This window comes from Nansenia antarctica, assembly GCF_963989245.1.
Source record: "Nansenia antarctica genome assembly, chromosome: 10".
Lineage (NCBI taxonomy): Eukaryota > Metazoa > Chordata > Actinopteri > Argentiniformes > Microstomatidae > Nansenia > Nansenia antarctica.
Window position 1 is genome coordinate 16464389 of NC_137680.1, and position 12500 is coordinate 16476888.

At 46.7% G+C, this 12500-nt stretch overlaps 1 protein-coding gene across 1 annotated transcript in view; it reads left to right on the forward strand.

Moving 5' to 3' along the window:
- osbpl10b (oxysterol binding protein-like 10b) overlaps nucleotides 1–12500 on the forward strand; it is a gene marked incomplete at its 5' end in the record, with an annotated part of 52988 nt that overhangs the window by 4774 nt on the left and 35714 nt on the right. Inside the window, 3 exons of the mRNA XM_080540730.1 lie at nucleotides 414–589; nucleotides 3262–3341; nucleotides 7096–7377. Of these exons, the coding sequence (XP_080396856.1) occupies nucleotides 414–589; nucleotides 3262–3341; nucleotides 7096–7377 (538 nt within the window). The remainder of the gene's footprint in view (nucleotides 1–413; nucleotides 590–3261; nucleotides 3342–7095; nucleotides 7378–12500) is intronic.

Below are 12500 nucleotides of genomic sequence, written 5' to 3' on the forward strand. Positions count from 1 at the left end.
AATCGTTCTCCATGTTGTCAAGGGAGTATAGTGCTGAGTGAGCAACTAGGAAACAATAGAACACCATTCCAACCACTGTAATGACTCGAGCAGACTCAGACCCAAAAACACCAACACCCAGCCCCCTCACCCTGGACACGTATGATAAAGGACTGGACACGTATGAGCTTCTCCTGGTCCACTGAAAGACTAGGTGGAATGTTCACCAACTGTATTTCCAGCCCTTCCAGATCCAGACCAGAAGTGTCTAGGGGATAGAGGCTAAGGTATTGTTTCTCTACGCCCTGGGGAATTGTCCCTCGGGCTCTGTAGCAACTCTGCGAGCGTTGGGATATTATGTTCATTATTCTCTGTATCCCCCCCTTTCTCCCCCTCTCCACCCCCCACCCCTCCTCTCCTCCTCTCCCCTGCAGGTACTTTGTGCTGGATCCTGACATCGGGCAGCTGCAGTACTTTGTGAACGAGCACAGTAAGAGCCAGCGGCCGCGAGGATCCCTGCCTCTCATCGGAGCCTCTGTGGTCCCCAGTGATGAGCTGCCACATATGTTCACTGTCCACTCGGCCAGCGGAGACCTCTACAAGCTAAGAGGTACGTGGAGACGTCTGTTACCCTTACGTGGCCCTTGGGATCCATCCACCGTCTCTGTCTCTACACGCTCCCTCCCTCCCCCGTCTCATTCAACGCCTTTTGGGTTTGGTTCAGAGCCACCTCAGAGTGCGGGCTAGGTCTTTGGTGAAGGCTTACGGTTGGTTTAGGGGTGTGGGTAGGGATGGGGTGTGGGTAGGGGTAGGGATGGGAATTAATAAGATGTTAGCGATACCAATGCCATTATCGATTCTGCTTATCGATCCGATTCTTTATAGATTCCCTTATTGATTCCTGATCAATTTTCTGTGTGGAAAAAAAGTAGGCCTACACAGGTTTTCAGTGTCAACGCAGCTGTTTTATTATCTCTTGAGTCTCTGAACACAGTGTAGAATGTGTGCCTAATAACATTTGAACATGTTAAGATGAATTACAATGTTGCTTTTCTTAAAAAGATATAACTTGGAAAACAAATCTAAAACATAAAATGGCACATAAAATAAACAATTCTTCTTTAGAAAAATATGCATGTAATACCCTCTTCAAAAGGGGAATAAGCTTGAACCAAATATAAAATGTAACTGGCACATAAAATAAAAAAATCTTCTTCAAGAATTTAGAAGGTGTGGCTAAAACAAGACCATGTGAAGACTGATGTCTGTCCGATTTAGAAAAGAGGCTACAGTGCAGCCAGCAGTATCATTATGCTATACAAACTGATCATATTAAACTATGCATTTTACTTATTAAAATATATTTTCAGTCTCATTAATTGGAAGAGTAACTTCATAATATAATTACCAAATTACCATATAATAAACCAATGGAACATTTACATACAACTTCAAGTGAGATACTATAGAACTTACTGCAAGATATGAATAATATACGTGCAGGGTTCCTTAACGATTGCGTTAAGTATCACAGGGCGCGTTATTATTCAGTGGCAGCGACGTGTAGGTCGTCTACCATTTAGAATCCACAACATTGCATTTCGTTTGACTTTGTTTGGCACATTCTAAATAGATAACAAGCTACTTTATCCAGGCGTTGTGGCATGGCCTGAGTACTTGAATACTGTCTTTGTTGTGACTAAATAAAACGTTACACTCCGATACTACACCACAGAGTTTGACCTCAGACGAGTTTTTGCAATGCGCAACTGTCAGAAAAACATGCCGGCATCGATAAAAGGAATCGATAACCTTGGAGGCGTACGATTCCAATGGATCGAACAATTTGTTACCAGTTCTCAATTCCCATCCCTAGGTGTGGGACATGAATTTGAGTAAATGAGTTGTAGTATAGATCGGTTGACTTAATCCTCTCCAGTGTTGTGTAGCTGTTTAAGTTTTGCTGTTGTCTTGCTTCTGTGATTGTTCCCACTTTTACTTTTTGTGTTGTTATGTGATTCTGTCTTTTTGTGTTGCAGAACAGGAACCTGCCATAAACCAGTTTTAACTGAGTCAGGCCAGTCTAAATGTAACACATTTTAACCCCTGTAACTTACTTACTTTTAATATTTTCCTGTATAATGATAATGATTAAGAAGAAGAAGAAGAAGAATGCATGTAGAAAATCCCCACAGTATCCGACAGCACTGTAAACATTTCACAGGAACTTTTGTATTAGGAATAAATAAACACTCCTGTGGCGTTGTCATGGGAACCCAGGCCTCTGTGCCACGGTGACATACTGTGAGATGTGAAGCGAGGTCCAATCAGAGTTTACACATGTATATGTGACTCTGGGTTCAGTGTTCACCGATGAGAAAGTCTCGCGGCTTAACTGGTTCTGACAGCTTAGTCATCCAGGTGAAATATTCCCTGAGGGGATCATTTGTGACACACAAGTCGGCATCCGATTTAATGTTCTGACTTTTCTTTAGAGAAATGGAAACACATTTCAGCGTTGTTGAAAATGAATGACACACTCGCTAGTCAACTATTGATTGGTTTGCCGACTTGCGGCCCAAATGAGCAGACCGTGTCACATTTCTGGTCCGTTGTCACATGATGTGTACAGACATGTTGAGTGGTTGCTATTTTAGTCAACCGTTGTTTTACCTGCGGTGTCTAATTACAGTGTCCACATCTGAAAATGACTTCTTTTTAGAACTGCTTTTATCTGTAAAAAAACCAAAAACGGTTCACATAAAAAATATAGCCTCAAACCCTTCAAACGACTGTTTCATCATAAAGTATTGATTGACATCAAAGCAATCTGAGGGAAGTGTCGGAGGGGAGTGCGACAGGGCAGAGGTGTGACATGCGCAACCCTCTTTGATTGGCCGACGGTAAGGGTCACCTGATCCCCCCCCCTCCAATGTGTCAGCTGTGTGATGTGCCAATCTCCATGTCTGACGTTTCTCATTTCACACTCCCACAGTTTGACCCGCGGCTAGAAAACAACCTCAAATTGCCTTTTTTGCTTTTGTGGCGCCTGGAACTGACATTTTAAATTCACAGTTGTTTTTTTTCCTCCTTCACACACCATCCGGATAGCCAGGACCCACACAAGCCAACCCACATTCATTGCTGTCTGATGTCTAAACCACGACAGCGATCTGACATTAAGTGTTAATGCATCGGGTTACTTCTTATTCCGGTATTGACCACTTCCTTCCTGTTTATGCGGTGCAGTAATGACTTTGAAATGACTTTCTCTCCTGTCAGCGTCGGACACGCGCGAGCAGCAACTGTGGATGAGTCAGCTGCAGCTCTGTGCCCGACGCCACTCAGACAGCAGTGCCAAGGTACATCAACTTAGTCCCCTGTCCTGCCCTGTCCTGTCCCCTCCTCTCCTTTCCTATCCTCCTCTCCTCCCTTCCTCTCCTCTCCTTTTCCACTCCTCTCCTCTCTTCTCTTCCCCTCCTCCTCTCCCCTCCTCCCCTCCTCTCCTCCCCTCCTCTCCCTTCCTCCCCTCCTCTCCTCTCCTCTTCTCCTCCCCTCCTCTCCTCTCTACACAGCACAACCTCTATACCCATGCGCTTGGATGGATGGCACAGATGCTGGTGATTATCCCTGAGGAGACTAATCTTTATTCAGTTCTGCTGCTGCTCCTCATTTCATCATAGCAAAGCTGTTGAACAAAAGCACAGTGATGGAAGCACTGACAGAGTGACTGTTGTGTGTCTCCACAAATACTGCTGTGTGTGTGTGTGTGTGTGTGTGTGTGTGTGTGAGAGTGTGTGTGTGTGTGTGTGTGTGTGAGAGTGTGAGTGTGAGTGTGTGTGTGTGTGTGTGTGTGTGTGTGTGTGTGTGTGTGCATGTGTGTGCGTGTGCATGTGCGTGTGAGTGTGTGTGTGTGTGTGTGGGTGTGTGGGTGAGGGGGGGGGGGTGTTATAACTGGGTATTCTGAATGACCTACTTTTCAAAATACTTTATGCACAACATGTCCTAAAAGTGACAGAGGGTCAGGGGCCTCATTGGACACAACACTGGATACCATAGAGGGAGAAACTATGTTATTATACAACAACTATTTTCCTTTATCTTTTTTTTTCTTCTCTGTTTCTTTCTGTTTCTCTTATTATCTTACTCAGACATTAGCATTATGAGTTGCTCAAGCGGGAAGCAATCAGTGGCCTCCTGGTTTCTGGACCTCTCTCTCTCTCTCTCTCTCTCTCTCTCTCTCTCTCTCTCTCTCTCTCTCTCTCTCTATCTCGCCCTCTCCAGCCCTACTCAGTTTCCTTTCTCTTTGACGCTTGAAGACAAGTTCATGGCAAACAGCCCAACAAGTCTTATGATACTGAAACTGCAGAGAGACTGTATTTTTCATCCCTCGAGTCTTGAGTTTTTTCCGGAAAAAAATGCACCGCTTGCAAGTTTACAGTGGGTTAGTTAGTTTGATCCTTTAAAAAAACCAACAACATCATATTGAAAATTAGGTATCATATCCCTTTCAAGAGCCCTTTATATGCACAACCATTATCTGAAAGCTCAAGGAGGTCATTTCATAGTTAAAGATACAGTACACCAGCACTTTTGTTTATGAAACTGAGGATTGTAAGGTTGGCATAACATTGACTTTGGCTTTGACATGGGTTGTCAACCTCCGAGTGGAGTCGTGTGTCAACAACAAGGACAGAGTGACAGATAAGATCTCCTTCTAACGTAGACTCCCCAAAACCAACCTCTGCTCTGCTTCTATGGTGTCCAGAGAGAGAGAGAGAGGCCTGTAAATGATTTGGTAGTCAGAGTGCAGGTCCATGTCTGGCTGTCTCCATTATTTGTCTAATGAGTCACTGCTTTGTCATCGGTTCCTATCTTCCTATCAGTGGACACGCTGGCCTTCATTTTGATCAATACTGCTTCACAGAGAGAGGCTGTTCAGAAACGGTAAGCCTTCAACATGTTTGAACAAACAAATGTTACTGTTCAACTACTGTCTAGTCTCACACAGTTCCCACAGTGATAAAGTGTGGTTTACCGTGCCCACGGTGCTGCAAACAGTAAATCTTTATCCCATATGTAGTGACAAAGGCACAGGCAAAAGAGAACAGCGTGGCTGATAGGATTCCGGTTGTTTACACAAAGTGTTGTGCGCGTGCGTGCGTGCGTGTGTGTGTGTGTGTGTGTGTGTGTGTGTGTGTGTGTATGTGTGTGCGTGCGTGCGTGCGTATTGAGGTGTGTAGGGAGGTCACAGGAGCCTGCAATTACATTTTAGAGAAGAGAGCGGAGAGAGAAGCAGAGCAGTGTATGTCTGCCCCGGCTGCTATAAATAGGTGTGAGAGTTAAGAATCGCTGCTGTCGTCACGACAGCGAGGACCATCAGTAAAGCGTAAGAGGTTTCTGGCTATCGACTCAGCCAACCATCTACTGTTCTGCCTGCAACCAACGGAGACTCACTGAAGTGGCATTTATCACGTTAGTTAAACATCTGCTCATAAATGTCCACTTGACAAAGCTATTTAAAGGGGCAATCTGGTATTCAAACGACAACAAACGACCGTCACTTTATCTGGTAGTGTGCATTTGGCACTATATTTTCATGTTTTTATTGTTTATGTTCATGTATTTTTTATAGCTTGTTGTTGATGAGATGGACGTACATACAAAGTATCTTACGGTGCTGTTGGTTCTTACAGCATGTTCAGTACAGACGCAGTTGGCATTTCACTCTCAATACTTTCTCATTCTATCTCCGTAATATTGGACTGACTCTGATGTACTGTACATCAGCCAATGGCTGGTGGAGGTTGGTGACAATGCAGGCAGACAGACAGACAGACAGACAGACACCAGGACAGACAGACAGGCAGACAAGACAGACACCAGGACAGACAGACAGGTAGTCCTTTGATTTCCACCTCCACTAGCCTCCCCTGATGTACATGTAGGTGAGTTACAACCTGACTGATATGAGAGAAGTGCTGTGGAGAGGAGAGTTGAAGTTTTTTTTTTACAGTAAGTGACTGTAATTGAGTGGCTAGAGGACTTGTGATGTGATTTACCTTGACAGAATGGAGAGACTGGGTTCAGGTTTCACTCTCAGGCCCATTAGATGGCCCTCTTATCTAAGCCTAGCTTACATAAGCCCATCCTTTTCCCCTGAAATATTAGCTGAAATTGGTATGGTAATGGCTTCTCTGAGACAGGAAGGGCGAGAGACGTGCCTAAAAGGGTAACTGTCTGCAGAGGGGATAGCAGCACAAGACAGGTCACGGAAGAGAGAGCCTGTTTCCTCATTGGCAAGATTCTCTTGACTCTTGACCTATCCACTGACAGCTGATGGGCGCTTTTCTGGCACATAATGGCTGCCGTGGCAAGGTGGGTGGGTGCTTCACATTGGTAGTGGATGTGAGGTGAGTTCCTCAAACAATATTAAACACGCCTGTGTCAGGTGGAAAGGAATAACGTAAGAAATAACAAGGAGAGTAACGACGACACTCGCAGTATGTTTGTCGTCGCTCGATAGAAAGGCCACGCCGGTGAGGGCATGTGGAAGGTTTACTGCAGTGGCTGAAGGTGATTTACTGCACGGTCACGGAGTGTGTTTGGTAAAAAAAAAGTGCTTGTAATGCTGGAGAGAGTGAAACCTTAGTTGCGGACGGCGCGGTGCAGCAGAGCGCTGTGCAGCAGAGCGCTGGGCTCTGTGTCTGTGTCCTCCTGGCTGCTATCTGAGCAGGATGTTCTGGGCTGCGTGCTCCACCTTCCCCCTCCTCTGTCCCCCTCACTTCTCTGCCTTCCTCCCCTGGACATCACCCTCCTCCTCCAGCTTGCCTCTCTCCATCTACCATCTCCCTCCTTCCTTTCTCCCTGCACTTCTCTCCCATACAGCACACCTCCCTTCCCTCCCTCCCTCCTCCCCTCCTCCCCTCCCTCCCTCCATCCTCCCCTCCTCCCCTGCCCCTGCGTGGCTGGTTCGACCGGGGTCTCGTCAGGCAGACGATGCCCTTGTGCATGGCAGCGGAGCACGGCGGCGGCGGGGCTGCCGGGAGGAAGCAGGGGCCCGTGCCGCTGGACTGCCCCTCCTCTCACTCCTGCTGCTGCTGCCGTCTCTTTCAGGGCACCTCCTGCTCCTCCGCCTCCGCCTCCGGCAGGACCCGCAGTTTCTCCCTGCTCCCGCCACACCCCGCCCCGCCCGCCGCCTCCTCCTCCTCCACCTCCTCCTCCTCTGAGCCTGGCGCCCAGAGGCAGTCTAAGCCTAAACCGCCGCTGCCACACCACCCCGAGGCGGGGGTGGCGGGGGGGCCGGGCGCCATCGTCACCATCACCCATCACAAGTCCCCCGCCGCAGGCCGCCGGGCCAGGAACCAGTACTGTGGGAGGCTGCAAGAGGTCAAAGAGGTATGGGCTGCTACTGGAGGGAGGGAGGGAGGGGGGGGGGGGGGGGGGTCCTGAAAGAGCTGTCTGAGGAGAGGAGGCTGACATTGATAGACTGATAGATTGATAGAACGATAGGCTCCTGTCTTAGATAGACAGAGAGAGTGTGTGTACAAGCCTCGAGGGGTAGGGGGAGGACCAGAGAGGATGCTTGCTGTATAGTGAGATACAGTACCGTGTCACTGAGATGGGGTGTAGTGGGGGCCAAGTGTTTAGTTGCTATTCATTGTGCTGTCTTTCACTGTTTTTTAAAGTGGAAAAAAATGTCTGCTGTGTTATTGTGTGTTATTATGGTCTGTTTTGAAATCTCTTTTGTTTGGTTACTGTATTTTGGTATCCATCGTGTTCCGCCTCTGACTTTTCAGTCAGCATAACATATTGGCTGAACAACAGAAGCACTTTCTCATCATTTTGCTTTTGACATTGCTCGGCTGTCATGTGGTCACACTGTGTAAGTCACTGTGAGTCATCTTGATTCTCTGTGTGTTGTAATACAACATGGTGACGTTAAACAGATTCGCTGCATAGTAACGGGGACCCGTGATAGATTAGTCACCGGTCACAATTTAAACAATGTTTACATATCATTTTACAGTAGGGAGAAAATGGTTACTCACCAAGGTTTAGCTATTGCACTTGATGAATCAATTACAACTCAGCCATTGCTCACTTGTGAGCTGTTTGTGTGCTTTTCCCCCCTCATGACTGTGTATTGATTTCTCAGGCTAATCGATAAGAGTTTGCCTCAAACCCAGCCTCATCTTCACAAAGTGTCAAATCAGCACACTGCACTTAATCATGCCTCATCTTAAGACATGTTTATGTTAGAGAATAGGGCAGGAAGGCAATATCGCTACTTGCCTCAACTATGAAAATGGAGGCAGAGAAAGTAATTGAAAACCAGCTGAGCTGCAGAAAGCCCTTTCTGCTGTGTCTGTCAAAGGAAAGCGATGAGGTGGAAACTATTCAGCAACCTCTCAAAATGTCTCTTCTCTCTGTTAGACAAAATAATTCATTCAAGCGGATTATGCTAGAGGGCGTAGTCATTGTATAAAATGAGATAAAACAAGGGAAATGTAACATTCATATTTAGCAAGGATTTGAAAGTTCCCCTAAAGATAGAGACATGTTTTTTTTAGCAGCTGCCTTGCGTGTTTTCTGTCCTCTCTAAATACCTTTCTGCAGATAACATTAATGCAGAAAACCTGTGACTAGAGATTAGAACTTGCTGGTAACTGTGGAAACGTACATTTTCTGTCATGTAATTTTCACCTGTAAAAAGGTTTGTTCATGTTATTACTTTTAGTATTACAATTTCAACTAGAGAATGTATATATTTGGTCACAGTCGATTTAGATCCCACATAGACTACAGTTGCTCAAACTATAAACTGCAACTTTGTTATGCAAGTACTTGCTAGGTTTATGGTTAGGGTTAGAGTTAGGATAAGGGTTATGGTTAGGCTTAGGGGTTAGGGGTTAGGGTGCGTAGGATAGTTTGTAGAAATGTTGTTGACAGTTAGTTGAACATCTACTGAACTGTACAGCCCATCTATTTGGGACTATCCAAAGAAAGTATTCGAATGTATTTTCTACTATAACCTGACATTGCACATTTACATTTAACCAATGTAGCAGACACTTTTATCCAATGCGACTTACAATAAGTAAGTTTAGTGTGACTCAAGTTCTGCTGTGTGACAGTTACAGTGTTGTGTCTCCGTATCCTAACTCACACCTTGAGCTGAGCTGAGACTTCTTAATCCGTCATCTTGGGCTGACTGTCTGAGCCTCTGCCAAAGCGTAGGAGATGGAGCTAACTCCACTACCTTTCTCTGCCCTACCTCACATCTCTGGGTGAGATAGTGCTGTGTTTGAGTCAGTGCCTGTGGTCTTCAGACAGTTCCTCTGCGGTTTTCCGCTGGGATGAGATGAGTTGTGTTTAACCCAGAGGTTAGTGTGTTTAAAGGAGAGGAGGAGTCCCAGCTGAGACGCTTTTCAGAGCTCGCTCTCCTGGGCCTTTTGAGATAAACCTCAAAGATGTGGATGCCGTCTGTCTGTCTGTCTTCAGAGTTCAGACCCAGATTTCTATGCTAGCTCTTTGATGGAGAAAAACTAGGATAGTGCTTTAATATGTGTATTTACTTTTTTGTATAAGATGACTTGAGGCCCAAAAGGCATGCAGCCGAAAGCAGGGAATTAACGTTTTTTAACGTTTTCAGGCATTTGTTTTTGGTGGATATCACATGGGTTAGTAGGGACAAAATTGCCCCTCTTTCGAAACAGGGAACAACATTAGGACTTAATCCAATGCACCACACGTTGACTGGTTGCACCTGTCATGTTGCCTGAGGTGTAGCTCCCCGTACCCCACCTCAGGGGAGGCTGGTGGAGGTGGAAATCAGACGACAGGCTCATTGTAATGCATGGGAAATGAATGAGGAATGGTATCATACACGTGTGTTTAATGCATGGAATGGAATGAGGAATTGATACCATTTCCTCATTCCAATCCATGCATTACAATGAGCCTGTCCTCCGATTTCTACCTCCACCAGCCTCCACTGAGGGATCCATCCCCCTGCACTGACCAATCCCTAGGGGCTGAGAGGCTCACCGGCAGGTAGAGAGATGGGGAGAGAACAGGAACTGAGGTGTTGTGTTACACAGAGTCAACGAGGGCATGCAGGAAACCTCACGACTGCACCAGCAGATTGAATCAGAGAGGAGGGTGGGAGAGGGAGCTGTGGAGCGAATATGGATATTATTGAGGAGAGGGAGAGATAGGGAAAAGAGTGAGGGAGAGAGAGAGAGAGAGAGAGAGGTGGGGAAGTAAGAGGGATGGAGGGAGGGAGAGAGGGAGGGCGAGAAAGAGAGAGAGTGATAGAGAGAGAGAGACAGAATGAAATGAGTGCCTAAAAGAAAAAAAGGAGAGAGAGAGAGAGAGGGAGGGAGAGAGAAAGAGAGAGAGTGATAGAGAAAGAAAGAAATTAGTGCCTAAAAGAAAAAAAGGGAGAGAGAGAGAGAGAGAGAGAGAGAGAGAGAGAGAGAGAGAGAGAGAGAGAGAGAGAGAGAGAGAGAGAGAGAGAGAGAGAGAGAGAGAGAGAGAGAGAGAGAGAGAGAGAGAGAGAGAGAGAGAGAGAGAGAGAGAGAGAGAGAGAGAGAGAGAGAGAGAGAGAGAGAGAGAGAGAGGAACGGGAGAAACAGGAACGAAAGAGGAGATTGATTTTATCTGCCGGTGGCGGATCTTGTCTTGCTTTCCTTTTCATGGTGAAGCTGAGTGGGTCTCAGTGCAGGTCTAAGCTGAGAACAAAGGCGTCTCAAACTGAGCTCTGGTTTAAGGGAACAGTGTGTCAGCCCAGCCTGTCCACTGGCCGTCAGACGACGGGGAGGAATTAGAGCCTGCGTTCTGACAGCATGCTGATTGCCCCTGGGACGGCAGCAGCCAGGCTGTGTTTGCCGGCTCTTTCTGACATGATCAAAAGTAGGATTGCCGTCGGAGGATAAAATCCGAGCTCAAAGTACAATGGCGACACGATGGCTTTGCTCTCTCTCTGTCCAAGGGCTTAGTGAAAGGAGATATGGATCCAATGCTCTTTGCTGGGCTTTCGTGAGCCGTTTTGTTTTTTATTTGGGAGTGAAGTGAAGGCGTGCTGGGTGTAATAAACGATGCGCAACACTTTTTTTTGTCATATGTTTGTCATATGCCCTGTGTAGTAACCGTGTCATTACTCTGGTAAAAACACAGTGTGAGGAGGTGACTGCTTATTAGACAAGTGGAGTAGGACTGGTCCCTGTAATAACACAAATCACTGAACTTCAACACCACGTTAATGACGAGAGGGAGATGAGAGAGACAAATGGAGAGAGAGAGAGAGAGAGAGAGTGGGAGAGAGAGATGGAGATGAGAGAGAGAGAGAGAGGGGGAGAGAGAGATGGAGATGAGAGACAAATGGAGAGAGAGAGAGAGAGATGGAGATGAGAGAGAGAGAGAAAGAGAGAGAGAATGAGAGAGAGAGAGAGAGAGATGGAGATGAGAGAGAGAGAGAAAGAGAGAGAGAGAGAGATGTAGATGAGAGAGAGAGAGAGAGAGATGGAGATGAGAGCTATGAGAGAGCGAGAGAGAGTGAGAGATGAGAGGGTGGGGTGAGAGCACTGTGCTCTCCACCCCTCAATGCAACACAGTGATTTCTCTTTTGCTCGTGAAAGAAAAAGTCTTATGAAGCCCATGAAATATTAATTTTTCATGAAGGTCGGGCTATGAGAGCCCTGGCGGCAGGAACACTGCTTAAGTCGGCCTGTGCCGTGGCAGCCGTAACACCACTTTCAACCTCCGCCTTTTATGATGAAGCACAAACCAGGAGAGGCCTGGGTGTCGGGCGGTCACACCAGGGGAGCCTGGCTCAGTCCTGGAGTGCTGCCTGTCACATGTCCCTGACCCACCACAGGCGGTGACACAGGTGTCTGTCGCTGAGAAGTGAGAACGGATTAAAAAAAAACTTGATTCTATTCTCACCTTCGTATGCCCTCTGATCTGATACCAGGTCAGTTCAGTCAGGGAACACGCACATCTTTATTGAGTTCGAAGTTAGTTTCGACCATCATACTTACATGACATGGGCAGGGAACAGGGGAGGCCTGTGGAGGGGGAAATCGGAGGACGGGGCTCATTGTAATAATGCATGGAGTGAAATGAGGAGTGGTATGAAAAACATGTGTTTGGTACCATCACTCATTCCTTTACATGCATTACAATGAGCCCCGTCCTCTGATTTCTACCTCCACCAGCCTCCCTGGTACGGAACCCATATGTCTATGAACCCCCCTGATAGATGCAGACTGGGCAGAACCAAGATGGAGGCTGGAGGAGGGACAATATGGACATTCTGTACAGTACAGTACAACCACCAGCAACAGCATTATAGGCTATGGAGGGGTGTGTAAGACTGACCTAAATAGGCCACCATATCAATGTATAGTTACCATGTGACGGTGTGCGTCACAGCTGGTCACCTGACATACCACTAGCGCTGACCTAGTGCGCTAGCTGGTTTGAGTGCTTCCTTAACAGATATTTTGTCCTCTTCA